A 27,876-nucleotide genomic window follows, 5' to 3' on the forward strand; every position below is an offset into this window, starting at 1 on the left:
AGCCCATTGGACTGGATTTTTGCTGCTGAGATGGGTGTGCCTAGCCGGAAATATCCTGGCTTCGCCACACCTGCCTCAGGGAGAAAAAAAATGTGCCCTGAATGGTGGGATCTTCACTCCAGGGGGTGGGAGGCAGGTTTGGGATGAATTTGGGCCCACCATCCCCAGACACAGATTGGAGATTGGAGGCAGCCACAGGGGCAGCCAAGTGCTGAGGCGGGCTGTTCAGAAGGCCTGCCTCAGTTCTCTGGGACTTTGTCCCTGTTGTTTTCTTAAACATTAGGCCCACTAACCCTCACTCCTCACGTGCCCCCCCCCCCCCATCCACTCCCTATGGCCATACATACCAACGTAGGCTCCCACCCACCCCAATGGCTCCTTATAGCCCGATGCCAACTCCTGTGCCAATTCATGCCCTCCACCCATGACCTTTTGCTCTGTACACCCTCCATGCCAACTCACTCAGTATCCACCATGGGCAGACCTCGGGAGCCATGATGAAAATGAAATAAAAAAGTATTGCTGAAAAAACACTTTTTTTATATCTAAGCTTTTCATCTTGCACTTATCAGGAAAATTGGCAAGGAAATGCCAATGTCAGGGGAAGCAACATATTTATACTGTTGAGAAAAGAATGCTGATTGGTTGGAAAGTGGATTTGATTCGTAGAGGTGTTGCCAAGCAGAATGCACCAGTTGATGGTGACTGACAATTAACTGCCAAACATTGTTTGAATTTCAAACCAAACAGAGTGAATCTGTTTGGTTAAGACACTTCCCTGGGGAATGAACCAGTGAATGGCTGTCACTTATTTTGTTTAGCTGAAACAGATACAATGTGTGTACACTTTCTTTCTGTTTGCAAAGAACAGGGCCCTATGTATTAATATATGTAGCTTCTGGTATATGCAAATTTTCCACACTGCAAGCCCAACTGACAATCTTAAATTGGTTGTCATCTTAATTCTCAGCACACTGAGGATTATTTAGCAAATGTTGTCCAATTGCGGAATTGCATCAAATGTTAGACACTGTGTTTTGAGTTTTGCAAGCACAGATTGGTTGGGTATGGCCCATATCTTGTCTGTTGCAAACAATGGAAGGGACACTTTGTTTGATACGGTCTGCCAATCTTTGGGACATATTTTCCACTAACAGGATGCTGTCGTCAAGCCAGAAAGACGTTTTGCCTATCACACAAATGAGTAATGTGTATGAATTTCCGTGCCAGTGGTGAAGCTAGAAATGTAGGCTGTAAGTCCCAAAGATTGGCAATCATATCAAACAGCATGTCCCAGCCGCTGTTCTCAATGGGGAGGGCACAGACTGTACCAAACCAGCCCGTGCTTGCAAAACTCAAAACACAAGTGTCTGCATTAGATGCCATTCCGCAATTGGACATTTGCTAAATAATTCTCAGTGTGCTAAGAATTACACTGACAACCAATTTAAGATTGTCAGTTGGGCTTAGAGTGTGGCGCATTTGCAGGTACTGGAAGCTACATATATTAATACACAGGGCCCTGTTCTTTGCAGTCAGAAAGAACACATACACACATTGCCTGTATCAGCTAAACAAAACAATTGACAGCCATTACAAAAACAGAATTACCTGGAAAAACCCAGTAGGTCCAGCAGCATTGGTGGAGAAGAATAAAGTTGACGTTTCGAGTCCTCATGACCCTTCAACAGAACTGAGTAAAATTAGGAGAGGGGTGAAATATAAGCTGGTTTAAGGTGGGTGGGGGGGGGGTGGGGGTGTGGTTGTAGGGACAAGCAAGCAGTGATAGGAGCAGATAATCAAAAGATGTCACAGACAAAAGAACAAAGAGGTGTTGAAGGTGGTGATATTATCTAAGAGAATGTGCTAATTAAGAATGGATGGCAGGACACACAGGGCACAGCTCTAGTGGGGGTGGGGTGAAATAAGACTAACAGGGCATAAAAGGTATAGATTTAAAAATAATGGAAATAGGTGGGAAAAGAAAAATCTATATAAATTATTGGAAAAAACAAAAGGGAGGGGGAAGAAACGGAAAGGGGGTAGGGATGGAGGAGGGAGTTCAAGATCTAAAGTTATTGAATTCAATATTCAGTCCAGAAGGCTGTAAAGTGCCTAGTCGGAAGATGAGGTGCTGTTCCTCCAGTTTGCGTTGGGCTTCACTGGAACAATGCAGCAAGCCAAGGACAGACATGTGGGTGTGAGAGCTGGGTGGAGTGTTAAAATGGCAAGCGACAGGGAGGTCTGGGTGATTCTTGCGGACAGACCGCAGGTGTTCTGCAAAGCGGTCGCCCAGTTTACGTTTGGTCTCTCCAATGTAGAGGAGACCGCATTGGGAGCAACGAATGCAGTAGACTAAGTTGGGGGAAATGCAATTGAAATGCTGCTTCACTTGAAAGGAGTGGTTGGGCCCTTGGATGGTGAGGAGAGAGGAAGTGAAGGGGCAGGTGTTGCATCTTTTGCGTGGGCATGGGGTGGTGCCATAGGTGGGGGTTGAGGAGTAGGGGGTGATGGAAAAATGGACCAGGGTGTCCCAGAGGGAATGATCCCTACGGAATGCTGACAGGGGGGGTGAAGGGAAGATGTGTTTGGTGGTGGCATCATGCTGGAGTTGGCGGAGGATGATCCTTTGAATGCGGAGGCCGGTGGGGTGATAAGTGAGGACAAGGGGGACCCTATCATGTTTCTGGGAGGGAGGAGAAGGCGTGAGGGCGGATGCGCGGGAGATGGGCCGGACATGGTTGAGGGCCCTGTCGACGACCGTGGGTGAAAAACCTTGGTAAAGGAAGAAGGAGGACATGTCAGAGGAACTGTTTTTGAATGTAGCATCATCAGAACAGATGCGACGGAGGCGAAGGAACTGTGAGAATGGGATGGAGTCCTTACAGGAAGCGGGGTGTGAGGAGCTGTAGTCGAGGTAGCTGTGGGAGTCGGTGGGCTTGTAATGGATATTGGTGGACAGTCTATCACCAGAAATTGAGACAGAGAGGTCAAGGAAGGGAAGAGAAGTGTCAGAGATGGACCACGTGAAAATGATGGAGGGGTGGAGATTGGAAGCAAAATTAATAAATTTTTCCCGGTCCCGATGAGAGCATGAAGCAGCACCGAAGTAATCATCTATGTACCGGAGAAAGAGTTGTGGGAGGGGGCCGGAGTAGGACTGGAACAAGGAATGTTCCACATACCCCATAAAGAGACAGGCATAGCTGGGGCCCATGTGGGTACCCATAGCCACACCTTTTATTTGGAGGAAGTGAGAGGAGTTAAAGGAGAAATTGTTCAGTGTGAGAACAAGTTCAGCCAGACGGAGGAGAGTAGTGGTGGATGGGGATTGCTCGGGCCTTTGTTCGAGGAAGAAGCAGAGGGCTCTCGGACCGTCCTGGTGGGGGATGGAGGTGTAGAGGGATTGGACGTCCATGGTGAAGAGGAGGCGGTTGGGGCCAGGGAACTGGAAATTGTTGATGTGACGTAAGGTATCAGAGGAATCACGGATGTAGGTGGGAAGGGACTGGACAAGGGGAGAGAGAAGGGAGTCAAGATAACGAGAAATGAGTTCCGTGGGGCAGGAACAGGCTGACATGATCAGTCTGCCGGGACAGTCCTGTTTGAGGATTTTGGGTAGGAGGTAGAAGGGGGCCGTCCGAGGTTGGGCGACTATCAGGTTGGAAGCTGTGGGAAGAAGATCTCCAAAGGAGGTGAGATCACTGACAGTCCTGGAAACAATGGCTTGATGCTCAGTGGTGGTGTCATGGTCCAGGGAGAGGTAGGAGGAAATGTCTGCGAGTTGACGCTCAGCCTCCGCGAGGTAGAGGTCAGTGCGCCAGACAACAACAGCACCTCCCTTGTCAGCGGGTTTGATGACAATGTTAGGGTTGATGTTAGAATGTTAGAGTTGACAGCCATTCGCTGGTTCATTCCTCTGGGTAATGTCTTAACCAATCATCATCAAGCTGCCTGATTTAAAATTCAAACAATGCTTGGCAGTTAATTGCCAGTCACCATCAGCTGGTGCATTCTCCATGGCAACATCTCTACCAATCCGCTTGCCAACCAATCAAAACCCTCTTTTCATACAGAATAAATATGTTGTTTTGCCTGACATTGGTATTTTCTTGCAAATTGTGCTGATGAGTGCAAGTCAAAGTTGTGAACAAAAAAATGTTCTTTTTTCAGCAATACTCAAGTTCTGTACTACCAAATGACTAAATGAAATAAAATTCTAAACAACCTCATTCATGAAAACCCATTCAATACATTTAAGTCCCCTCAAGTATTTAATCCATTATCAAAGCAAACATTTGTGTTCACAATTCCACATCAATGATAGCTAATCCTATAATAATCTGTTTGAGCTGTCAATTAAACTGTGGACTTCCAGCCCCCAACTGTGACAATGATAGGCTGTAGAAAGCAGTCAAGTATTAATAATGATGATAACATTTAGGGTTTTTGACATAATTGCTAGAATAGATTCATTTCAACTCTCGCTGATTTTCTTCAATTTTTAAATGGCTAGCTGTTTAAATAATCTGACAGCTGAGATACCTGCAGCCCTTATCCTCCCTTCTTGTGCACTTTAAAGATCTGTAACTTCCATACTGCAGGTTAAGGCCCTGCTGCAGTGAAAACGGGGTCTGTTTGAATTCAGCACCCGAGTTCAAATGACCCTACTGAGTTTGGGTGTCCCACATGTGGGAGACATGCTTGGCCTCCAATTTTTCCCCCACCCCAACCTGGGGAAAAAAGTGGTTTCTGACAGACATGGGGGCGAGACTTCCGGATCTGGGGTCCATCTGCCATTTTGGTTACACCACGGAGTCTCCACGATACCATGAAGATCCAAGCCATTGTGTATGCCAGTCAAAAAAATAATTATCCAGCCTAATCCTTTCCTTATAGATTGTAACACTTCAAGTGCATATTCCAGTATTTTTAAAATGTTTTGAGAGTTTCTGCTTCTACCACTTTTTTTCAGGCAGTAAGTTCCGGATCCCTACCATCCTGTGGGTGAAAATTCTCAACTCCGCTGATTCTTCTGCCAATTATATCACAGTATCTTTACAATGCAGTAGGAGCCTATCTGGCCCATCGAGTCTGTACTGGCTCACTGAAAGAGCATTTCCATCTAGTCCCACTCCTCTGCCTTATCCCTTTACATTCTCTCTTTTCAGGTAGCAATCCAATTTAATTAATTAAATCCAACTAATTACATTGAATCTGTTCCCTGATTATTGACTTCTCTATTAAGGAAAATGGTTCCTTCCTATTCCACTGTCGCATGTTATTTTATACACCTCAACTAAACTTCCCCTCTGTCTCCTAAGTTCCAAGGAAACCAACCCCAGCCAACCAATCTTTCCACATAGCAAAAATTTTCCATTCCTGGCAACATCCGCGTAAATCTTTCTTTTTCCCTCTCTATTGTGATCCTACAGCTAAGGATGGATTTTCACGGCAAGTTCTGTATCGCTGAAATTTACACCCCACCCAATGTTTCTTATCCAGTTTTTTCCAAGAAGATATTTGTGTGCATACTGATTTCACTAACACAGCTTTGTTCTACTGTTCAAATCAAGAATCTTTCCCTTCCACAACCCCCTGCCCGTATTACTTTGGATTTACACTGTGTGATGTCAAACCTAAGTGGTTTCAAACCTGGCTCCCTGCTTAGGGGTGTCCTACTGGGCCTTGGGCAATTTGTAACTCAACCTTAACTTGAACTTCAGAGAGCAGGGATCCCCCTCTTCCCACTCAACATTTAAGCCTCTACCTTTTGGGAGACGGGATGACTGGTGAACATATTGAGCCATTTTCAGGGCTCCCTTCCAAACAGGGCAGTTAAAGCACTTTGTAATAAAAACTGAAACTGCTGGAAAAACTCAGCAGATCTGGCAGCATATCCGACCTGAGAAACCGAGTTAACATTTCCAGTCCGTATGACTTCAGCTCTGAAGAGGAGTCAGACGGACTTGAAATGTTAAACCTCTTTCTCTCTCCACAGATGCTGCCAGACCTGCTGAATTTTTCCAGCATTTTCTGTTTTTAGTTCAGATTTCCAGCATCCGCAGTATTTTGCTTTTATCTTGGCAGGTAAAGTCCTTCTTGCCTGATTGGACTCTGACCCACAGCTGCCTTGTTCAGGCTGATGTGCAAGCACATCCTGAATTTCCTTTATTTCATGTATTTTCTTTACCTCTCACAGTCTAATCTGGTTATTCTGCAGGTAAAGGACACCATAGGCTATGACACGTTGGGTCACTGTTTCTTCCTGGAGGATGGCGTGGAGCAAAGGAACATACTGTACCATAACCTGGGGCTCCTCACTAAGCCGGGTACTATTCTCCCATCTGACCGCAATGAAATAATGTGCATTTCAATCCGTGATCAAGTTTATGGAAATTATATTCCAGTACCAAGCACTGACTGCATGTAAGTTGAACACTACAAGTTGGTGTCTTCTCCATGGGTGCAACTCAAGAGGTTGGCCTTGTTTTCAGGGCCATTGTCAAGTCTTGCTCATAATTCCTGTCAATCTAATTAGGTTATGCCTGAATGTAAAATGGAGGTAAATCTGCATAACAATTGGGACACAAGGAAAGCGACAAACTCACCATAAATCCCTCTTAAGTTGTTCAAAAAAGTTAGGCCTACAGCACAATTGAGCATAGTCATGCATGAATTTCAGTGCCAGTGCGATGCCAGGTACTTAGGCTGTAGGCCCCAATGATTTGCTGATCGAATCGAACTGCATGTTCCAGTGTCTGTTTATAACAGGCAGAGTACCAACTGTATTCAACCAGCACATACTTGCAAAATCCAAAACAAAATGTCTATTGTTAGATATGATTCAAGAATTGGGCAGCCCTTGCTGAACAATCCTGAGTGTGCTAATAGATATACTAATAACCAATTTAAGATAATCAGTTGAACTTGTAATATGGCTCATTTACACGCAGGGACCCCTTCCCTGCAAACAAAAGGAATATGTTCAAGCATTTTTTGAATTACCCAGGACCTTGGGGAACCTATAGTTCCCTGTTACTTTCACCAGGAAAATGCCTCAGCCAATCAGAATCAACTTGCCAACCAATCAGCAATCTCTTTTCCTGCAGTATAAATTGTTGTGATCATTGGAAATCTGACTTTGTCTTGCACTCATCAGGACATACACAAGTACATTAGATGTAGGAGCAGAGGTAGGCCATTCGGCCCCTCCAGTCTGCTCTGCCATTCAATGAGATCATGGCTGATCTGATAATCCTCAACCCCACTTCCTGCCTTTTCCCCATAACCCTTATTCCCTTACTGATTAATAAGCTGTCTATCTCAGCCTTGAAGATACTCAATGACCCAACCTCTATAGCCCTCTGCGGTAAAGAATTCCACAGATTGGCTACCCTCAGAAGAAATTCCTCCTCGTTTCTATTTTAAGTGGTCGCCCCTTACTCTGAGATTATGCCCTCTGGACCTAGACTCTCCCACAAGGGGAAACAACCTCTCAACACCTACCCTGTCAAGCCCCCTAAGAAACTTATGTTTCAATCGGCACCTTGTCTCTTTTCAGCAGTTTTCTTTAAGTATGAAAGTTAATATTTCAACTCATTCCTGCATATCAGGTAGAGCACACTTAGGAACTTGCAATCAGTGAAGCTTTTTCAGTTTTTAAAGTGACCTAAACTGATGTCGTCATAAAAATGTATTAAAACAAGCAGGAAATACTGAGCTGGGTCTGAGTGAGGAGGACAAATTAAAAAGAAAATACTCTAAAAAAAAAACAGGAAAATTACTGTCTCCTGCTGAACCTGATACTTGCTTCCATTTATGGTCAGATTATCTGAATAAACGTGATTACAGAAAAATCCTGTGTGAGGCTCTGTAAACTGGGGTTGTGGTGAGTTTTATGGCCGGAGATTGATTCACACCAGGTGGCCATAAAAGATTGAGGAGATTTGGGCATGTTGTACTCCTGTATATAACTAACTTGTGGCCAAAGCCCGGTTATTATTTTTTTAGGCTGTTTAATTGAATAACGCACTGGTTTCAAGTGTCTCTGGGTGCAAATACAGAGGAAATAAATTAAACAGCAAAATGATTCTGAAGTGAAGAATGACTTGAGCAAACTGTGAAGATTTTTTTCACTCAATGTGAACTTGCTGTGTCACTCTTCATTGGGTGGAATCGTCCCAGATTTGCACTGATTGCGGCAGTGGGTGGGCAATGGTGGCTTTTCATGCCATATCGCCCCAATCTCAACCTCATTAATCATGCATTCCTGGGAAATGTGCCATTTCGCTGGCGGGCAGGCTCCAGTCCACCCACCATACTGTCACCTCGCCGCTTCCTCATGCCAGGCGCCAAAGTTAAAGTACAGTCGTGTACACACCTCAGTGCTTTCAGCCCAGGACTGCTGCACAGGAGACAAGGTCCCAAAAGGCGAGAAGACTGCAGCCCCCCAGTTTACTGACGCATCCCTGGAATGTCCTTTCGATGCCGAGGAGGCCTGCCATGATGTCCTGTATCTCTGCTCTGAGCGAAGGCCAGCAAGCAAGGTGACAAATCCAGCATGGGAGGCAGTGGCAGCGCCAATGCCCTGCAAAAGAGGACAGCCACCCTGCGCCGAAAGAGAATGAATGGTCTCATCTGTTCTGCCAGGTTAAATCACTCTCCTCATCACTCTCAACTCTCACACTCACAAACCCCTCACACATCCACAGGGATCTCACACCTCAAGGGACAACACCACTAACTCTCACACACACCCTTACATCTCCATCAGACTCATATCCTCTGGAGCTCACGTCCTCATCCTGTCCACGGCTCTGCTCACCACACAAACATTCCACACGGTGCCACGTGTCCTGCTCACACTCTCTCCATCTGTTTCCATACAGGAGAAGCTGGCTCAAAGCAGCAGGGAGAGGTTCCAGGCCAGAGGGGTGGTGGAGGTGGTGGCATGTGGAGTGGTCCACATTAGGCTCCTCACTCACTTTGAGGAGTGTGCCATCATGCTGACTGGCGAGGGCATGCACTGTGCCTGCGGTGATGATGAGGTCGGCGGTGATGAGGATCCTGCACCACATCATCCCTCTCTCAAAGCAACTGTGAGTGCTCTCTCTCCTGTTTTTGACTCTGCTGCTGTGCACTCATTGTCTCTACTTTGGTTCACAGGGAGCTCTGCCAAGTGACTGACACCCTCAGCCAGCCAGTCCCTCAGCTCCATCCACATCCTCACCTCCAGCCAAGAGGACACCTCCTTCATTGAAGAGCTGGAAATAAGCAGCCTGGAAGACCCATCACAGTGTTTACCCACACCCTGCACCAGCGCAGAGACACACACCTCAGTGGGACCTAGATCTAGAGCAGGCTCTAGTTCACAATCTCATGGTCATGACATGGACACACGTCCACAGCAGGAGGAGGTGAGCCCTCCAGCACTCCAGAGGACTGCTGGGGATCAGGTATCTGTGCGGTCTGAGTCAGATAATCAGCCTCTGGATTCAGCCTTCCAACTCATCGTGGAGAAACAGCAGAAGGTGGGGGACTATCGTGCAGAGCAGTTAGAAGTTCTCAACCGAGTGGCATGCGAGTCAGAGGGGTGCGTCCGCCTGCTCTCTGATGAAGTGGTGCCCACATGTGCACACATGGAGATTTCCCATTGGAAAGATGGTGGACGCCATGAAGTTCCTGGCCCAGCAGAATGTAGAGACGTGTGCAAACCTGCACTACATCGTGGGAGCCATGGGTGAGTTCCTGCAGTGACAATGCAAGAGGGAAATTGGGCACCTCGTCATCCCTCCAGGTGCTCCTTCCCCTCAAGGAGTCAGACCAGGGGCCTCAGGCACCCGAAGAAAGGAGGAGTGGCAGCTGGACATCCCTGGTTCATTTACTTAGGAATTTCAGAGGCTGTCCTCTCCCTCCGAGTTCCCTTTGCCTGTGACCCCCCCTCAACTTCATTCTTTTTCAATGCTGAGGGAGCAACTGGCCCACAGGAGGACAACCAGAGAAAGCCAGGGCTTCCAAGGCCTCGGCTGTCCAGAGGTCCCACGCTGAAGTCATCAGACCACAGGGCCAATCGTTGCACAGCCTGTCTCCACCCCTGCTGCGGATGTCAGGGCAGCACCTAGAAGTGATAGGTCTAGAAAAGTTAAGAAATTCTGATCACGTGGTTGCACAGGTGAACACATTTTGTCAAATTTATGATCTGGAAATATATTCACTGTCACTGAATATTGAGTAATGGTGCCTTTCAGCTTCATTGACAGGCTTCACAAGTCCTCCCCCTGCATCCCCCCACCACTAGCAGTTCAGCTGCACACAGCCAGCCCACGAGTGATTCTGGAGAGAGTTGTGTTTGTGTGGCAGGACCTTTCGGAGTCTGGTGCAAGCTCTCTCCCCGCACATGGAGCCTTCGTCCATCAGATCCATCTCAATGTCCTGAGCATTTTCAATGCTGCTGGGGTTCCTTTTCAGTTGTCCATCTGAGCTGACCTGCATCTCCACCCACCCTATGGTCACACTCCCATGCAGCACCCGTTCGCACCCAACATGAGTCTCCTTTCACCTTTTGGTTTTAGAAGCACGGTTTGTGTAACATTTGTCTTTAGCTCCCCTGTCTTTTCCCCTTCCCAAGTCACTCATGTCCTTTCCCCATCACTGTCGACATCCCTGGCATCACCTTCCACCTCCCTACCGTACCTACCAGCCAGAACCCTTTTTCTTTCGGGGATGTCCAGGTGACTGTGCACATTCCCTGGCTTCCCATAAATCCCACCCCCATCCACATTAACCTCCTTGTCCTTCTCCCTCCCAAGCCCAGGATCTGTCCCTGGCTTCATGTTCCCACGAACCACCCTCGCTGTCCCTTCTACCGATACCGTCGCACCCTCACCTTCCCACCCTACCCACTCACTCTGCCCTCAGTCATTCTCACCATTCCCTCGTAACATGCTCACCTTCAGTTCGCTCCCCAGGAGGCAGTAATTGACTCCACATACCCTTCCCTTGCATATTCACCTGGACATTCCTCCTCCCCCAACTTCCTCCTCCTCCTCCTCCCCCTTCCTTACTCCTTCCTACCCCCCATCCTTCCTCCCTCACTCCCTTTATACCTACCTCACCAGTTTCTGTATTCTCCCCCATTAACACCCTCTTCCCCTGTATTCCCTCCTCCCCCGATACCTTCATTCCCACCTCCCAACTTCCACCCCCACTGCCCCCTGACACACCTTTCTCTCCCAGCCAAACATATACCTTCCTTTCCCACCTGCTGGTAAACCTTCCTCTCCCAGTCATACCTACACCTTCCTCTTCACCTCCACAATGACCATCAGTTGCAGGCCATGGCTCAGACACTGAAGTTCTGAAGCAGACCCTCAATGGCGACCTTCCACCTTCCGTGAGCTGCCTCACGGCAGAGCTATGTCCATGAGAATCTGCGATGGACGTTCCTCCAGGGCCCTGTTGCTGTTGGGCTCCAGCATTCTCTGCTCCTCGGAGATCTGCGACGTGAGTAAGGCCGATAAGTCCTGACTTCTGCACATCACACCTGTCAAGGCATGTTCTGCACCAGCGTGATCTCCCGCCGACGTGGGCAGGAAATTTGACGTGGCGGATGATTCTGGTGAACTGAGCTTATAATGATATGCAGATGTATTAAAACGTCTGACGGTGGGAAACGCGGCCCACCATTGCTGGGTGGAGCAGGCGATTGCAAACGGCTTTCATGACATCGTGAAGCTGATTTTTGGCCTTCCCACCATATTGTCCACTCACACCTGACACCAGCAGCATGGAAAATTCCACCCATTGTGTTTGGCAGGGTTGTGAACATTTGTAAAATTATTCTAGTAAAAGCTTTGATAAAATGCCCATTATTGCTTGTGGCACTCACTCATCAGCCTAGGACAATGGGATATTGTAGGTCCACTGACTTGTGTTGGAAACTCCCTGTCAGTGTTGGACATTGATCAAATTTGGCCACATATTTTAATTTATTGTAATTAGGTTGCTTAACTGGGCTGCTTCTCCACTCTAGCTGCTATGTTGAATTCCCAAAAGTAAGAAAACAACTTAAGTAAACAGACTCCTCCATCACTATCCCTTGGTATATTTTCTCCCTTTAGCAGGACAGATCCCCCAGAGGTGTTGAGGCAGAGCTGTACATTTGGCCCTCGAGTCTCATGGTATCAGGACAAACATGAGCAAGGAAACCTCCTGTTGATTACCACCCCCATCCTGCTCAGCTGATGCATCCGTGCTTCTCCACGTTGGACACTGCAAGGAAGAAACACAGTGTGGCAAGGGCACAGAATGTATTCTGGAAGGGGGATTTCAATGTCCGTCACCAAGAGTGGCTCAGTAGCACCACCACTGCTGGCCACATTTCGAAGTGACAGACCGAGCCTGCAGCAGGTGGCAAGAGAATCAACATGAGGGAAAAATCTACTTGACCTCGTCCTCACTAATCTACCCATTGCAGGTGCATCTGCTCACACCAGTATTGGTAGGAGTGATCACTACGAAGTCCTGACTTCACATTGAGCATACTCTCCTTTGTGATGTGTGCCACTACCATTGTGTTAAATGGGATAGACTTAGAAAAAATCCAGCAACTCAAAACTGGGCATAAATGAGGTACTGTGGGCCTTCAGCAGCAGCAGAATTGTATTCAACACAATCTGTAATCTCATGGTTCAGTATAGTCCTCACTATCAAGCTAAGAGACAATTGGTTCAAGAGCATGCCCAGAGCAGCACCAGAGATCACTAAAATTAGTTGCCTTCCTGATAAAGTTACAACGCATCCATATGCCAAACAGCAGAAGCAGCGTGCTATAGACAGCAATGTGATCCCACAACTAAAGGATCAGATCTAAGCTCTGCAGTCCAACATAACCAGCCATAACCCTACAAACCACTCTATAACCGCACCACACCTGCCACAGTGTCTACTCCAGCAACACAAATTTACCTCCCCCAGGCTGCAGTCTCTGCTGTGGCTCACCCCACGCAACAAGAAGCCAAGCCAGTCAATCCAGCTGGTTCCTGGGCATGGATCCTGTTTAAAAAAGATATGCACACTGTACATTTAAAACTAGAACTCCTTCCCCCACTTGGAAATTCCACCCCAGTAAACATCGGGGCCACAGAGTCTATACCCCAGAAACAGAATGTGCATCACAGCTGCTCTAAGCTGAAATTTGTACTTCACTTAAGCTGCTTCCCACTCCAATTTTCTCTTCCGCCCTTACCCAATAAGGACCACAGTGTCTTCCTGTATCGTGTATTTGGATCCATATCAGTGTGTTAAAATGCAAGTCTGGCTGGAGTCAGATTGCATTTATAATCTAGGCCAATTAAACAACTGACAGGAGCAGGACACATGGAGTACAGCACGTGAGTGCAAAAGACAAGGCTGAAGGATTTTCAACCATCATCAGCCAGAAGTGCTGAGTGGATGATCCATCTTGGCCTTATCCTGAATTGCACCATGTTCCTCTCTGTTTGCAATCTGTTAGATAATGAAGCCATCCGGATGCATGTGCAGCAAGACTGGGACAACATTCAGGCTCGGGCTGATAAGTGGGAGGCACACAATGACCATCTCCAACAAGGTGAGTCTAATTACCTCCTCTTTATATTCAAAGGCATTATCATTGCCAGATCTGCAACCATTAACATCCTGGGGGTTACCATTGACTAGCAGCATAACTAGACCAGCCATATAAATACTGACTATAAATGCAGATCGGAGCCTGAGAATTCTGTGGTGGGTAACTCACCCCCTGAAAGCTTGTTTACCATTTACAAGGCACAAGTCAGGAGTGTGATGGAATACATTCCATTTGCCTGGATGAGTGCAGCTCTATCAACACTCAAGAAACTCAACATCATCCAGAACAAAAGAGCCTCTTTGATCGGCACCCCAACCACCATCTTGCACATTTGCTTTGCCACCAGCAGAATGTGACAGCATTGAGAACCATCTACATCATACATTGCAGCAATTCACCAAGGATCCTTCAACAGCACCTTCCAAACCCACAACCACTACCAATCTAGAAGGGCAAGGACAGCAGAAAGATGGGAACACCACCACCTGGAAGTTCTCCTCCAAGCTGCACACCATCCTGACTTGGAAATATATCGCCGTTCCTTCACTGTGGCTGGGTCAAAATCCTGGAACTCCCTCCCTAACTTCACTGTGGGTGTACCTACACCACATGGACTGCAGTGGCTCAAGAAGGCAGCTCACCATCACGGGTGGGTAATAAATGCTGGTCTTGCCATTAAAGTCCACATCCTACGAATGAATAAACAAAACAGAATCAGGGCCATCCTGACCTGTGTTTTTTTGTTTGTACATGTGATTTATCGTGCTAATATGCATTTTAATTTAATTACTGCATAAAAGAAAACTAAATAAAAATAAACATTAATGTATGTGGTTTTAGCCTCAGTCCAATAGCCTAGATTACAAATCCAATCTGACTCCAGCCAGACTTGCATTTTAACACACTGATATGGATCCAAATACACGATTCAGGAAGACACTGTGGTCCTTATTGGGTAAAGGCGGAAGAGAAAATTGGAGTGGGAAGCAGCTTTAGTGAAGTACAAATGTCAGCATAGAGCAGCTGTGATGCACATTCTGTTTCTGGGGTATAGACTCTGTGGCCCCGATGTTTACTGGGGTGGGATTTCCAAGTGGCGGAAGGAGTTCTAGTTTTAATTGTACAGTGTGCATATCTTTTTAACAGGATCCATGATCAGGAACCAGCTGGATTGACCGGCTTGGCTTCTTGTTGCGTGGGGAGAGCTACAGCAGAGACTGCGGCCTGGTGGAGGTAAATTTGTGTTGCTGGAGTAGAGACTGTGGCGGGTGTGGTGCGGTTATAGAGTGGTTTGTAGGGTCAGGGGATTCTCTAGCCCACAAACAGTGGGGAAAGGCACTTACCTCTTCCACACAGAGATCTTCACCTCCCTTTAGCTGCCAGGTTTCTCCAGGCCCAAGAACCCTGTTTGACCTGGTTAGACTTAAAGTATAGATAAAATTAGAGGCACACAGTCTGATTAAAATATTTAAGTGAGCAATCTTCCCCCTGGTTGTGAATTGGTTGCCTGTCCCAGCTCTGTAAAATCAGAAGTGGTTGGGTTCAAGAGGGCTTGGATTCGGGTTGGAGATTTTTTATAATTTTTACATCCCAACCAATCCAAACCTGTCTTTTTGGGGAGGTTAAAGTGTACCTCAATGTAGCAACACTCAACAAAACAGTTAACAACTGGATCTTATAATGGGAACCAGAATAAGCCGGCAAGACATTGGTTTACCCATTTAGCTAAAAGGCAGTATCATCCACATACTGCACTGGAGTACCAACCTTAGTCATGTCCTCATGTGGTGCTTGAACCTGTGACCCACAGGCAGGAGACTGAAGTTGACACCAGCACAATAACTGGAACTGAAGGAGAAAATAGTCCCAGTTGTCGAATTACTACACCATCTGAGAAATTTCATATCAGAATGAACACTTGTATTAAAATCTCTGGATTTTATATTTTAATATGGAACAAATGTTACCTTCAGTTTGGTGCCTGTTCCTGAGTTTGTGGAATAAACAAAACTGTGGATACTTGCGGCACCAAGATAGCAACACCAGACTTAGGATACCAGCAGCATCAAAGGATAAAAGAAAGCATGGCATTTATACAGCACTTTATTACATCTCTCAAACATCTAAGTGCTTCAAGTACATGCAAAGTTGACCGATCCAATAAATAGAGGAGGCAGCATTGCACTGAGCTGAGAACTTGCGTCTTGTTTAAACTTGGCAAAAGCCTGAGTTGTTTAAGTGTGTAAATCATTCAGTCCATTTATTGCTCAAGTTCTCCAGCTCAATAGAGATCAGCTCTCTTGCATTGCTACATTAATGCTCACTAAAGTGGAATATTAATTTGCAGGGCTGTCACAACTTTCTGGATCTCTAACCCAAACAATCACCTTATCAACAACGCAGCAGCGGGAGCTCAGGTAAGGCATATTTAGTTGATTTTTACAATCAGTTTTTGAATATCAAACGTAAAAAGCTGCATGTGTGTTTCAAATTTGCTCTACGTATTCTCTCTTTCTTCCCAGTAATTGATCTCTCCTATCAGTGAACCCTGTGATCCTTACAATCAGGAGTTTACCTCTATGACTCAGGAACTAGTTATGATACCATCACTTGGGAATAATAGTAATAAAATATCTTTGTTTTATGGATGTTCACAAATCTCTGATAGGCAGATTGATGATCATTTTTGTGAAATGAGCCCAATTATTAAACAGGATAGTTTATGAAGGAACAAAACTGCATTTCTGGTAAATCTGAGGTGGCTTCATAATTTCATAAAACCCCTGGCAACATCCAGGATCACCAAGCACACCACCCTGCCCCTGTTAATGAGCTAAATTCATTCTTCAGATGAGAATATGCTCAAGCTTGGAAAAACTCAGCAGGTCTGGCAGCATCGGTGGAGGAGAGCACAGTTGACGTTTCGAGTCCTCATGACCCTTCAACAGAACTAAGTAAAAATAGGAAAGGGGTGAAATATAAGCTGGTTTAAGGGGGTGGGGGGGGGTGGGGCGTTGTTGAGACAAGAAGCCAGTAATAGGTGGAGATAACCAAAAGATGTCACAGACAAAAGGACAAAGAGGTGTTGAAGGTGGTGATATTATCTAAAGGAATATGCTAAGAATAGAAAGCAGGACAGACAAGGTACAGATAGCTATGGCTGTCTCTTTATGGGGTATGTGGAACATTCCTTGTTCCAGTCCTACTCCGGCCCCCTCCGAAGTAATTATCGATGTACCGGAGAAAGAGTTGTGGGAGGGGGCCGGAGTAGGACTGGAACAAGGAATGTTCCACATACCTCAAAGAAATAGACATAGCTATCTGTACCTTGTCTGTCCTGCTGTCTATTCTTAATTAGCACATTCCTTTAGATAATATCACCACCTTCAACACCTCTTTGTCCTTTTGTCTGTGACATCTTTTGGTTATCTCCACCTATTACTGGCTGCTTGTCCCAACAACCACCCCCCCCCCTCCACCCTAAAACCAGCTTATATTTCACCCCTTTCCTATTTTTACTTAGTTCTGTTGAAGGTCATGACGACTTGAAACGTCAACTGTGTTCTCCTCCACCGATGCTGCCAGACCTGCTGAGTTTTTCCAGGTATTTGTTTCTGTTTTTGTTTTGGATTTCCAGCATCCGCAGTTCTTTGCTTTTATATTCTCAAGCTTGCCAGCCCCAAATTTAAGAGCATCTACTTTCTAAGTGTGATTTGCTTGCCAGCTCAAACTAGACTCAATTATACTGCATGATTTTTTTTATTCCTTAGCTGGGCAGGAAGGCCAAGGTTTTACCCTTGATCTTTTGATTCACCCTGCACTCTGTGTCCCGAGATTTGGCCAGTTACGCTGGCAATCAAACATGCTACATCCTCCCAGGAGTGGATTTCAATCAGATGACTGAGCAGTGTTGAGTACGTGTGAAATGAGCTCTTTCAATGCCCTTTGTAATGCTTACTGAAAAGAAAAAGGAAGAACTAGCAATTATATAAAGTTGTTCACAGCCTTAAACTGTCCCAAAATGCTTTACAGCCAATGAAGCACTTTAAAAAAATTATTCTTTGGAACGCAGGTGTCATTAGCAAGGCCAGCATTTGTTGTCAATCCCTAATTCCCGTTGAACTGAAGGACTCACTGGACCATCTCAGAGGGCAGTTCAGAGTCAACCACATTGCTGTGGGTCTGGACACACATGTAGGCCAGCAGATTTCCTTCCCTAAAAAGGTTTTTACAGCAACCATTTATGGTTTCATGGTTACCAGCACTGAGACTAACTTTTAATTCCTTTTTTCTTAATTGAATTGATATTCCACCAGCTGCCGTGGTAGGATTTGAACCCATGTATACAGGACATTAGACTAGGGCCTCTGGATTACTAGTCCAGTGACATTATGACTATGCCACGATCTTGTCCAACCAACCCCCCCCCAGCCTTCACTTTTGAAGTGAAGTCAATGTAGTTTAGGAAACATAACAGCCAATTTGCACACAGCAAGCTCCAAAAAGAGTCACAGAATAAATAATGAGACCGTCTGTTTTATTCATGTTGGCTGAGGGATAAATGTTGGCTAAGACACCAAGAAGGACTCTCCTGTGCATTGACTAGTGCCATGCAATCTTTGGCATTAACCTGAAAGGACAAACAGAGCCTCAGTTTAATACCCTTTCTGAAAGAGTGCACCTCTGACAATTCAGCACTCGCTAAGCAGTGTACCGAAACATCAGCTTAGATCTTGTGTTCAAGTCTCCGGAGTAGAAATTGAACCCACAGCTGCCTGACGTGGAGGTACAAGCATTATCATGGTTTTAATGACTGGCTCATTACATTTTGTGACAACTCATTAAGGCTGCCAACCTTTTTTTAGTTGAGCAACTCCAATATTTTTATTCTCTCTCCAAGTAAATAAAGTATTGAATCTTTGGGAATTAAACCTCAGTATCTGGAATCTAACTCCATATTGAATCTTAAATTTCAGCCACGACTCAGTTGGTTGCACGCTCACCGGTTACAATGATCTTGGGTTCAAGTCCCACTCCAGGATTTGAACACAAAAACTTAAGCTGACACTTTGACCCCTCGAGGGAATACTGCACTGTCAGGGGTGCTGTCTTTCAGATGAGACATTAAGTAGAGGCTATGTCTACCCTCTTAGGTGGATATAAAAGGTCCCAGGCCATTATTTTGAAGAAGGCGGGGGGGGGGAGTTCTTCCCAGTGTCCTAGTCAATATTTATTTGTCAATCAACATGGCGCAAAGCGGATTTCAGCTCATTATCACATTGCTGCTTGTGGGAGCTTGCTGTGTGCAAATTGGCTCATGTTTCCTACAGTACAACAGAGACTTCACTTCAAAAGTACTTCATTGGCTGTAAAATGCTTTGAGATGTTTGGTGGTCATTAAAAGTACTACATAAATAAAAGTCTTTATTTTTTAAAGCAAATATCCTGGTGGGCTAAATAGCTGGAAACCCCAAAATGTACCTACCAATCCTTTAAGCTCTTCACATCCTGTTATTCCCCCAAACAGTCAGCTGCAGAGGTTCTGAAGCCAGTGAGGATCCCTTAAGCAACAGGGTCCATTTTCTGTTTCAATGTCTCAGTATATATTCTCCCTTGTGGGCCAATAAATTCAAATGGGGTATAGTCTCTTCAGAGCAGAGCAGATCCTCAATCCATTAAAGAACCTGCCATACTGTCATCAATTTCAATGGGAATCCAAAGCTGAAAGTCAAAGGTGTACATGAGCTACTCAACCAGCCCAGTGGTGAAAATTACCCTTAAAGTTTTAACTGGATGTTTGGAATATTTTATCACCAAATAAGTGTACATTTTGTTGAATCAAAACAGCTCTCAAATCACACCTTCAGACAGACATGAGTTGGTGATAGCTGTATTTAGAGGACACTGACTTGAAATATCTATTGGCTAGCCACAAAAGGTAATGAATGGTACAAGACAGTCAAAAGGCATCCAAATAAATGGCTTACCCGCCTAAAATGGCAAAAGAAGAACACTTATCCTGCATAAACAAGGTCTTGAAAAAGTCTCGCCATGGCAAGCTGTGAGACTGATTTTCAAAACTCACATGATTGTGGACTGGCATCGGAAAAATCATCCTAAAAGCTGTCACACTGGCAGAAACCCAACTAATGCCCTTGAGGGAAGGGAAGCTGCTGTCCTTACCCAGTCCAGCCTACAATCAGCAGTAATTAACCTCAGAATCTATTTAAACTGCCACCCCCACAGGATACTGAACAATATCATTAAATAGGTAGGCCAGTTTAGTAATGAAATATTACAACCATGCTTCAGAGTCTAGATCCCCTGTGAGTGACATCTTGCTAGATCAGTTAGTATTTAATTTTTGAACAAACACACACTGGCTATTTTTAAGATTTATTATTTTTCTCTCCTCCTCCTCCTCCTCCCCCTGCCCCCCCAAGGATGTGGGCATTTGGTTTATCTTCCACCGAGCTCCTACTGGACAATCTGCAGGTCAATACCCAGAGGGTCAGTCTGAATTTACTCCACTGGGAGTATTTTATAACAACAGGGTACATTCCAACTTCAAGGTGAGTAAAAAATTCTGCTACAAAAAAAAAACATATGCAATAATGACTTTTAATACTATCTATATTCAGTGTTGCCAACTGTGATTAAATGTATTCCTGGAGGTTTCATCACGAGATGACCCCATTCTCCAGCCATTAGTCGGCCAACACTTCATCCTTGTAAGGTACTGCCTTCCTACACCAATTGGAAAGCAAAAATACTCATTACCCAATCGGATGATGCCTGACTGTCAGTCAAACAGTCTTTTTTCCCCATTTTCAATACTTTATATCTGCTAAAGAGAAATATTTAAAGAATTTTTTATTTTAAAAAGAACTTTTTTATGTCCCTTTGATTTTTCTCCAGAGTTGATCTTAATTCTTGGAGACTCCAGGCAATCCTGGAGTGTTGGCAACGCTATCTATATTCTTTCCAGGGGAGTAGTGCCAAATTTTGAGGTGCAGGAGCTCTAAGAAAATGTGCTGGCCATATCATTTCTAAATCTACTATTACATTGTTTTCCTATGTATTCATCATTCGAGCCCCCAAACGTCAGTAGAACTATGCTTTTTAAGTGAAAAATATTAGTGCCAGCAGGAATTTTATTTCGAACCATATGGTATTTTGAATCATTAGTCTTTAGCATAGCTAGAATTTCTTTATGCAATGGTTTAATTATTTAATTCAAGCCTATTAAAAACTGAATTACAGAAAATGTTCCTTACTTCTGACTGGGGGATGGTATGTGGAGGGACCTCTGCTTTCCTTGATTTATATTAATAACCTAGACCTGAGTGTACAGGGCACAATTTCAAAATTTGAAGATGTTGCAAGTCTTGGAGTGAGTCAGAGAGCGGGTGTCAGACAGATACAGGCAGGAGACAAAATACTATAGACTGGACTTAACTTCTGCAGAAAGTGCAGCTGGAATTTGAATCGGCTGCTTGCTGCTGCTTAAAGTTGCTTCTTTAAAAAATAAATAAAAGCTGCAGGTATAAGACACATGAACTGTTTTGTAACAAGTATGTATAATAACACTGCATTGCATCTCCATCCATACTACTTTAAATACCTTCTATACATCAAGATCGCTCAGTGTAACAGCATTGTAAAAATATTTCTGAAGACTTTCTTTGGCTAATATTGCTAATAAAGCTCTGAGCATGTGTATTTACGATTTCACTAAGAATATTGACCAAAGGAAATAGAGTCATGGAAACATTTATGGCACAGAAGAAGGCCATTCAGCCCATTGAGTCCACATTGGCTGGAATAATCCAGTGAGTCCCATTTCCCCCTCTATCCCCGCATCCTGTAAGTTTACTTCCCTTGAGTGCCCATCCAAATTCCATTTGATATCATTGATTGTCTCTGCTTCCACCATTCTTGTGGGCAGCGAGTTCCAGGTCATTACCATTTGTTGCATAAAAAGTTCTTCCTCACATTCCCCCTGTATCACCTGCCCAAAACCTTATACCTGTGTCCCCTAGTCTTTCTACTATATGCTAATGGGAACTCTTTTCCCTTGTCTACCTTATCCAAACCTGTCATAGCTTGTACACCTCTTATACTCCATGAACGCACCTACAACACACTACACGTGCTCTGTGTGCTAAGTGATTTCTTACTGCATTTTTTTTTGAAAAGGGATTAGGATTTCCAGCAGTAATATCATAAAACAGAACTGAAGGCCTATTGAAGGGGGGAGGATGATAAGGCAGAGGTCATGGTACATGTTGGTACCAATGACATAGGTAGAAAGAGGGATGAGGTCTTGCATCAAGAATTCAGGGAGTTAGGAAGTAGACTAAAAAGCAAGACCTCTTGGGTTGTAATCTCTGGATTACTCCCAGTGCCACGTGCTAGCGAGCTCAGAAATAGGGGAATAGCACAGATGAATACGTGGCTTAAGAGTTGGTGCAGGAGGGAGGGTTTTAGATTCCTGGATCACTGGGATCGTTTCTGGGGAAGGTGGGGCCTGTACAAGCAGGATGGTCTACATCTGAACTAGAGGGAGACTAACATCCTTGCGGGCGGGTTTGCTAGTGCTGTTGGGAGGAGTTTAAACTAATTCGGCAGGGGGAGGGGACACAGAATGTTAGCAGAATAGGGACACATCATAATATAGTAAAACAATCAAGTCAGAGGGAGTGCAGCTGCAATAAGCTTCAAGGGAGTAAGGCAAGGCTGGATGGTTTCTACTGTAATGCCAGGAGTATTACAGGTAAAACGGATGAGTTAAGGGTGAGGATCGACATGTGGAATTGTGATATAGTAGCCATCACTGAGACATGGTTGAGGGAAGGGCAGGATTGCTTAACATTCCGGGATATAGAATCTTCAGGCGAGACAAGGGAGGGGGTAAAATAGGAGGAGGCATTGCATTATTAGTTAAGGAGTCAGTTACTGCAGTAAGGAGAGATGATATCTGGAGGGGGCATCGAATGAAGCTTTGTGGGTAGAGCTTAGGAATAAAAAAAGGGGCAGCCACATTATTAGGTGTTTATTATAGACCCCCAGATAGTCAGTGGGAAATTGAGGAGCAAATATGTGCAGAAGTGTGTAAAAACAATAAAAATAGGGTAATATATTAGGTGATTTCAACTTTCCCAACATTAATTGGGATAGACATAGTGTTAAGGGCTTGGATGGAGTGGATTTCTTGAAATGTGTATAGGAGAACTTTTTAGGTCAATATGTAGAGGGTCCAAGAAGTGCATTGTTAGACCTAATTCTGGGGAATGAAGCCGGACAGGTGGCTGAGGTGGCGGTGGGGGAGCATTTTAGTGATAGCAACCATAACATGGTACAGTTTAAGTTTGTTATGGACAAAGAAATTGACAAGTTGCAAAAAAATGTTTTGGATTAGGGGAGAGTGGATTTTAGTAAAATAAGGCAGGATTTGGCCAAGGTAGACTGGGAACAGCTGCTTGTGGGGAAATCTAGAGGAACAGTGGAGGGTGTTCAAAAAGGAAATGGGGAGGGTACAGGCTCAAAGTGTTCCCTCTAGGGTGATAGGAAGGAGTAACAAGCCCAGAGAACCATGGATGACCAGGAGATATTCAGGTTATGATGAGAAGAAAAAAAGAGACTTTTAGCAGGTACAAGGGAAGCAAATCAGCAGAGGCATTAGTGGAGTACAGACAGTGCAGGATGGAGCTTAAGAAAGTAATCAGGAGAGCAAAGAGGGGATATGAGAAAGCTCTGGCTGGTAAAAGTAGGGAAAATCCCAAGATATTCTATAAGTATATCAATGGGAAGAGAATAACCAGGGAAAGAATAGGGTCCATAAGGGACCAAGGGGGCAATCTATGGGTGGAGCCAGAGGACATCGCTAGAGTGCTAAGTGAATACTTCACATCCATCTTCACCTAAGAGAATGAGGATGAAGGTATCGAACTCGGGGAGAGAGACTGCAAGGTTCTTAAGCAAATTGATATAGGGAGTGACAAGGTATTGGAAATGTTGGAAGGCTTAAAAGTGGACAAATCTCCAGGTCCAGATGATTTGTGTCCCAGACTGCTGAGGGAGGCAAGGGAGGAGATCGCAGGGGCTCTGACCCAAATTTTTAATTCCTCTCTGGCCACGGAGGAGGTGCCAGTGGACTGGAGAACAGCTAATGTGGTTCCACTATTTAAGCAGGGTTGTAGAGATAAGCCAGGGAACTACAGACCAGTGAGTCTCACGTCAGTGGTGGGGAAACTATTGGAGAAAGTTCTGAAGGAGAGTATCTATCTCCACTTGGAGAGGCAAGGTTTGATCAGGGATAGTCAGCGTGGCTTTGTCAGAGGGAGGTCATGCCTAATAAATTTGATTGAATTTTTTGAGGAGGTGACCAGATGTGTAGATGAGGGTAGTGCAGTTGATGTAGTTTATATGGATTTCAGCAAAGCCTTTGACAAGGTCCCACATGGGAGACTTATAAAGAAGGCAAATGCACATGGAATACAGGGTAATTTGATAAGGTGGATTCAAAATTGGCTTAGTTGTAGGAGGCAGAGGGTGATGACAGAAGGCTGCTTTAGTGACTGGAAGCCAGTGTCCAGTGGCGTACCACAGGGATCTGTGCTCGGTCCCCTATTATTTGTCATTTATATAAATGACATAGATGACTATGCGGAGGGTAGGATTAGTAAGTTTGCAGATGACACAAAAATTGGCTGGGTGGTTAACAGTGAGGTTGAGTGTCTTGGGCCACAGGAAGATATAGTGAGGGACAGTCAAATGGGCAGATGGAATTTAACCCTGAAAAGTGTGGGTGATACACTTTGGAAAGAGTAATTTTACAGGGAAGTATTCAATGAACAGCCTGACACTAGAAAGTTCTGAGGAACAAAGGGACCTTGGTGTGTGTGTACATAGATTTCTGAAGGCAGAGGCCACGTTAGTGGGGTAGTGAAAAAGGCATATGGAACACTTGGCTTTATCAATCGAGGCATAGATTACAAAAGTAGGGAGGTCATGTTGGAGTTGTATAGAACCTTGGTGAGGCTTCAGCTGGAGTATTGTGTGCAGTTCTGGTCGCCACAATATAGGAAGGATTTGATTGCACTGGAGGGGGTGCAGAGGAGATTCACCAGGATGTTGCCTGGGATGAAACATTTAAGTTATGAAGAGAGGTTGGATGGACTTGGGTTGTTTTCGTTTGAGCAGAGAAGATCGAGGGGCGACCTGATCGAGGTGTACAAGATTATGAGGGGCATGGACAGGGTGGATAGGGAGCAGTTGTTCCCCTTAGTTGAAGGGTCAGTCACAAGGGGGCATAAGTTCAAGATGAGGGGCAGGAGGTTTAGTGGGGGGATGTGAGGAAAAACCTTTACCCAGAGGGTGGTGAGGGTCTGGAATGCGCTGCCTGGGAGGGTGTTGGAGGCGGGTTGCCTCACATCCTTTAAAAAGTACCTGGATGAGCACTTGGCACGTCATAATATTCAAGGCTATGGGCCAAGTGCTGGTAAATGGGATTAGGTAGGTAGATCAGGTGTTTCTCACGTGTCGGTGCAGACTCGATGGGCCGAAGGGTCTCTTCTGCTCTGTGATTCCTCAAAATATTCAGACAATTTGACAATCAGCAACTCGAAATCAATTTTAAAATTCTCATCCTCCGTGTTGAAATTCCTCTATGGCCTCACCCGAATCCCTATAACCTCCACCAGCCCTACAATCCTGCTAGGACCCTGAGCTACTCCAACTCTGACCTCTCCTGTGCCCGCACCCACTTAGCCCCATCAATGTTGGCCTTGCCTTCAGCTGCCTAAGTTCTGGAATTCCCTCCTTACACCTGGGGTGTTTCACTACATTAAAAAGGTGCTAAATAAATGTTTTTATATAAATGCAAGCTGTTGTTGTCAAGAGGCAATAATCAAGATTTCACCAACTGATTTAGGGGAGAAATTGGTCACAAGCTGTCCTCGAACATACCACAGGCTAGCTTGCACTGTGATGCTTATAGGGGTGAGCAGCCTGGCCAGCCTATTGGTTTAGTGAACAGTTCTCATCAACAGGAACCTTCAGTTCCAAAACAAGGTCTCTGCTCCATCCCATCTGCCCACTCTCTGTTGGCACCAATAGATTTGGCTTGTAGCAACAGAAGGATCATCTTTTCCTGATTACAGAACCCAAAGGACTGGTGTCGCCTCGCGCACCAGCCCTACACTCACACACAAATCAGCACAAAACGTGGAATGAGAACGAGAGCTCCCAGAAAGCAGACACAACAGCGGACATTACATCTGCAGCAACGAGACTGTTGTGCGGGGTACAATTCTACACAAACAGGCTTCTCCAAATTCAGAACACTTATAAAGCTCGAAACCCCACTTCACCCAGATAGCTTTTGCCTGGTGCTTGATAAGGTTCAGTGCTGTCTCCCTCCCACTTCTCAAAATGAAATCATTTCCTATGATCTGCCTCCATGTTTCAGGATGTGCCTGTTGTAAAATACTCACTTTTTATGGCATTGATGACCGAGGTCTTGCCCTGGATTACCTGGCAAGAACTTGGTTGCAAACACTAAGCGTGGGCCCTGGTGTTTGGAACAGTCTGCAAGCATCCCCCCCTCCCGGTGAACTCCAGAAGCACTACACCCCTGATTCTCTGGGGGTTTTTTGAAAGAAATTAACAAGGCGTTTTTGTTGTTTGTACATGGCTCTCAGCTTATACTGCCTGATGTATAAATGCAGGTACTAGATACATCCCTCCACTCTGAAATATGTTCTGAAATTCTGAGATTCAAGCTAAGAATAAGATAAGAAACATCCCATTGAGTGGATCTGCAGGCCTGGACAACAATTGCTTAATTTCTGTTCCAAGTACAACCACGAAAATTCTTTATTCCTAAACACATATGCTCAATAACTGGCTTATTTATAATACAGTGGAGTTGTATAACAAATGCTCAACCTCTTGGTAGTAAAACCTATTCAGTTATCTGGGTTTTTCATTTAAACAATTATTATTTTTTTGTTCGTTCATGACTGTCTCTGGCTAGGCCAGCATTTATTGCCCATCCCTAATTGCCCTCATTCAGAGGGCATTTTTAATGTCTTTAATTTTTAAAGAGGCAACCACATTGTTGGCCAGGTAAAGACAGCAAATTTCCTTCCATAAAAGGACATTAGTGAGCCAGATGGGTTTTTATAACAATCAGCAATGGTTTCATTGTCATCATTAGACATTTAATTCCAGATGTTTGTTGAATTCAAATGGTGGGATTCGAACCCAGATCCCCAGACCATTACCCTAGGACTCTGGAATACTGGTCCAGTGACAATACCACCATGCCACTGCCCCCCTATAAAAGATTACAATGAACAACCAGCATAACATTGAGTAATAAAATCCCCTCTCCTACCCCCCTGCCAAAACTACCAATTACAAAACAGCAAATATCACAAAAAACTAATCAAATTACTTAAATAATTTCTTTAAACTACTTTCTTCCAATCAGATCAGTGTGTATAACAAAAATGTATAAACACAGATGATGCACTGAAAGAAGAAACGTCCCTGAATCTAGCCATGAGATTGGCTACTTAGGGCAGAATCCTCTGTTGATTTTATGGAGTCGGGACCACTTCCGGGCCCGGACCCCACACGGGTCTGTTATGAATCCTCTGGGTCAGCAGCCGGCGGAAGATCACTCCAGTCAGAGGTTCTGCAGTTTTGAAAGGCCAGCAGTCCCACCAGGAAAGGTAGGTGCTGCTCAGGCAGAAAGGAGACTGTGAGGATGCCTCAAAATGGAGGTGACCTTGGAAGCATGTATAAAATTTTAGTAATAAATAGGGATGAAGTTGGTAGGGTCCCTTGGTGTGGAGGAGAAGCTCCTCTGGAGGATTAGTTTGGTCCACAGGCTTTTTCTACCTGGGGTCCCATCACTGGGTATGGAGCCTCCAGCTCTGAAAGACCCCAGCCTAACATTGGAAGGCCTCCTCCACAGAGCTGCTGCCAATCAGTGGGAGTACACCCTGCCAAGACGACCCCAAGGGAGACCTCCCCCTTCCCCTCATTGGGCTCTTAATTGACAATTAATGGTTGCCCATTGCTGCCTCTGTGTGACTGAGAATAGTCCCTGCTCTGTGTTAGAAATGCTTCCTGATCATAAACTGGATCTCCTGGTATTATGGAGAATAAGTTCTGTAGTGGGTAGACATCTTTTCGTCATCATTGGTTTCATTATCGAAGATGGCTGTTTCTTACTTGGATAGAGTCATGTG

At 45.0% G+C, this 27,876-nt stretch overlaps 1 protein-coding gene across 3 annotated transcripts in view; it reads left to right on the forward strand.

Moving 5' to 3' along the window:
- LOC121269880 (cell migration inducing hyaluronidase 1) overlaps positions 1-27,876 on the forward strand; it is a 254,333-nt gene that overhangs the window by 14,416 nt on the left and 212,041 nt on the right. Inside the window, exons 9-11 of one of the 3 annotated variants that reach the window (XM_041174947.1) lie at positions 6,224-6,429; positions 15,960-16,029; positions 20,056-20,184. The exons of the other annotated variants lie outside the window; for them this stretch is intronic. Coding sequence (XP_041030881.1) covers positions 6,224-6,429; positions 15,960-16,029; positions 20,056-20,184 — 405 coding nt within the window. The remainder of the gene's footprint in view (positions 1-6,223; positions 6,430-15,959; positions 16,030-20,055; positions 20,185-27,876) is intronic. 3 annotated transcript variants of the gene reach the window in all.

This window comes from Carcharodon carcharias, chromosome 26 (genome assembly GCF_017639515.1).
Source record: "Carcharodon carcharias isolate sCarCar2 chromosome 26, sCarCar2.pri, whole genome shotgun sequence".
Taxonomy (NCBI): domain Eukaryota; kingdom Metazoa; phylum Chordata; class Chondrichthyes; order Lamniformes; family Lamnidae; genus Carcharodon; species Carcharodon carcharias.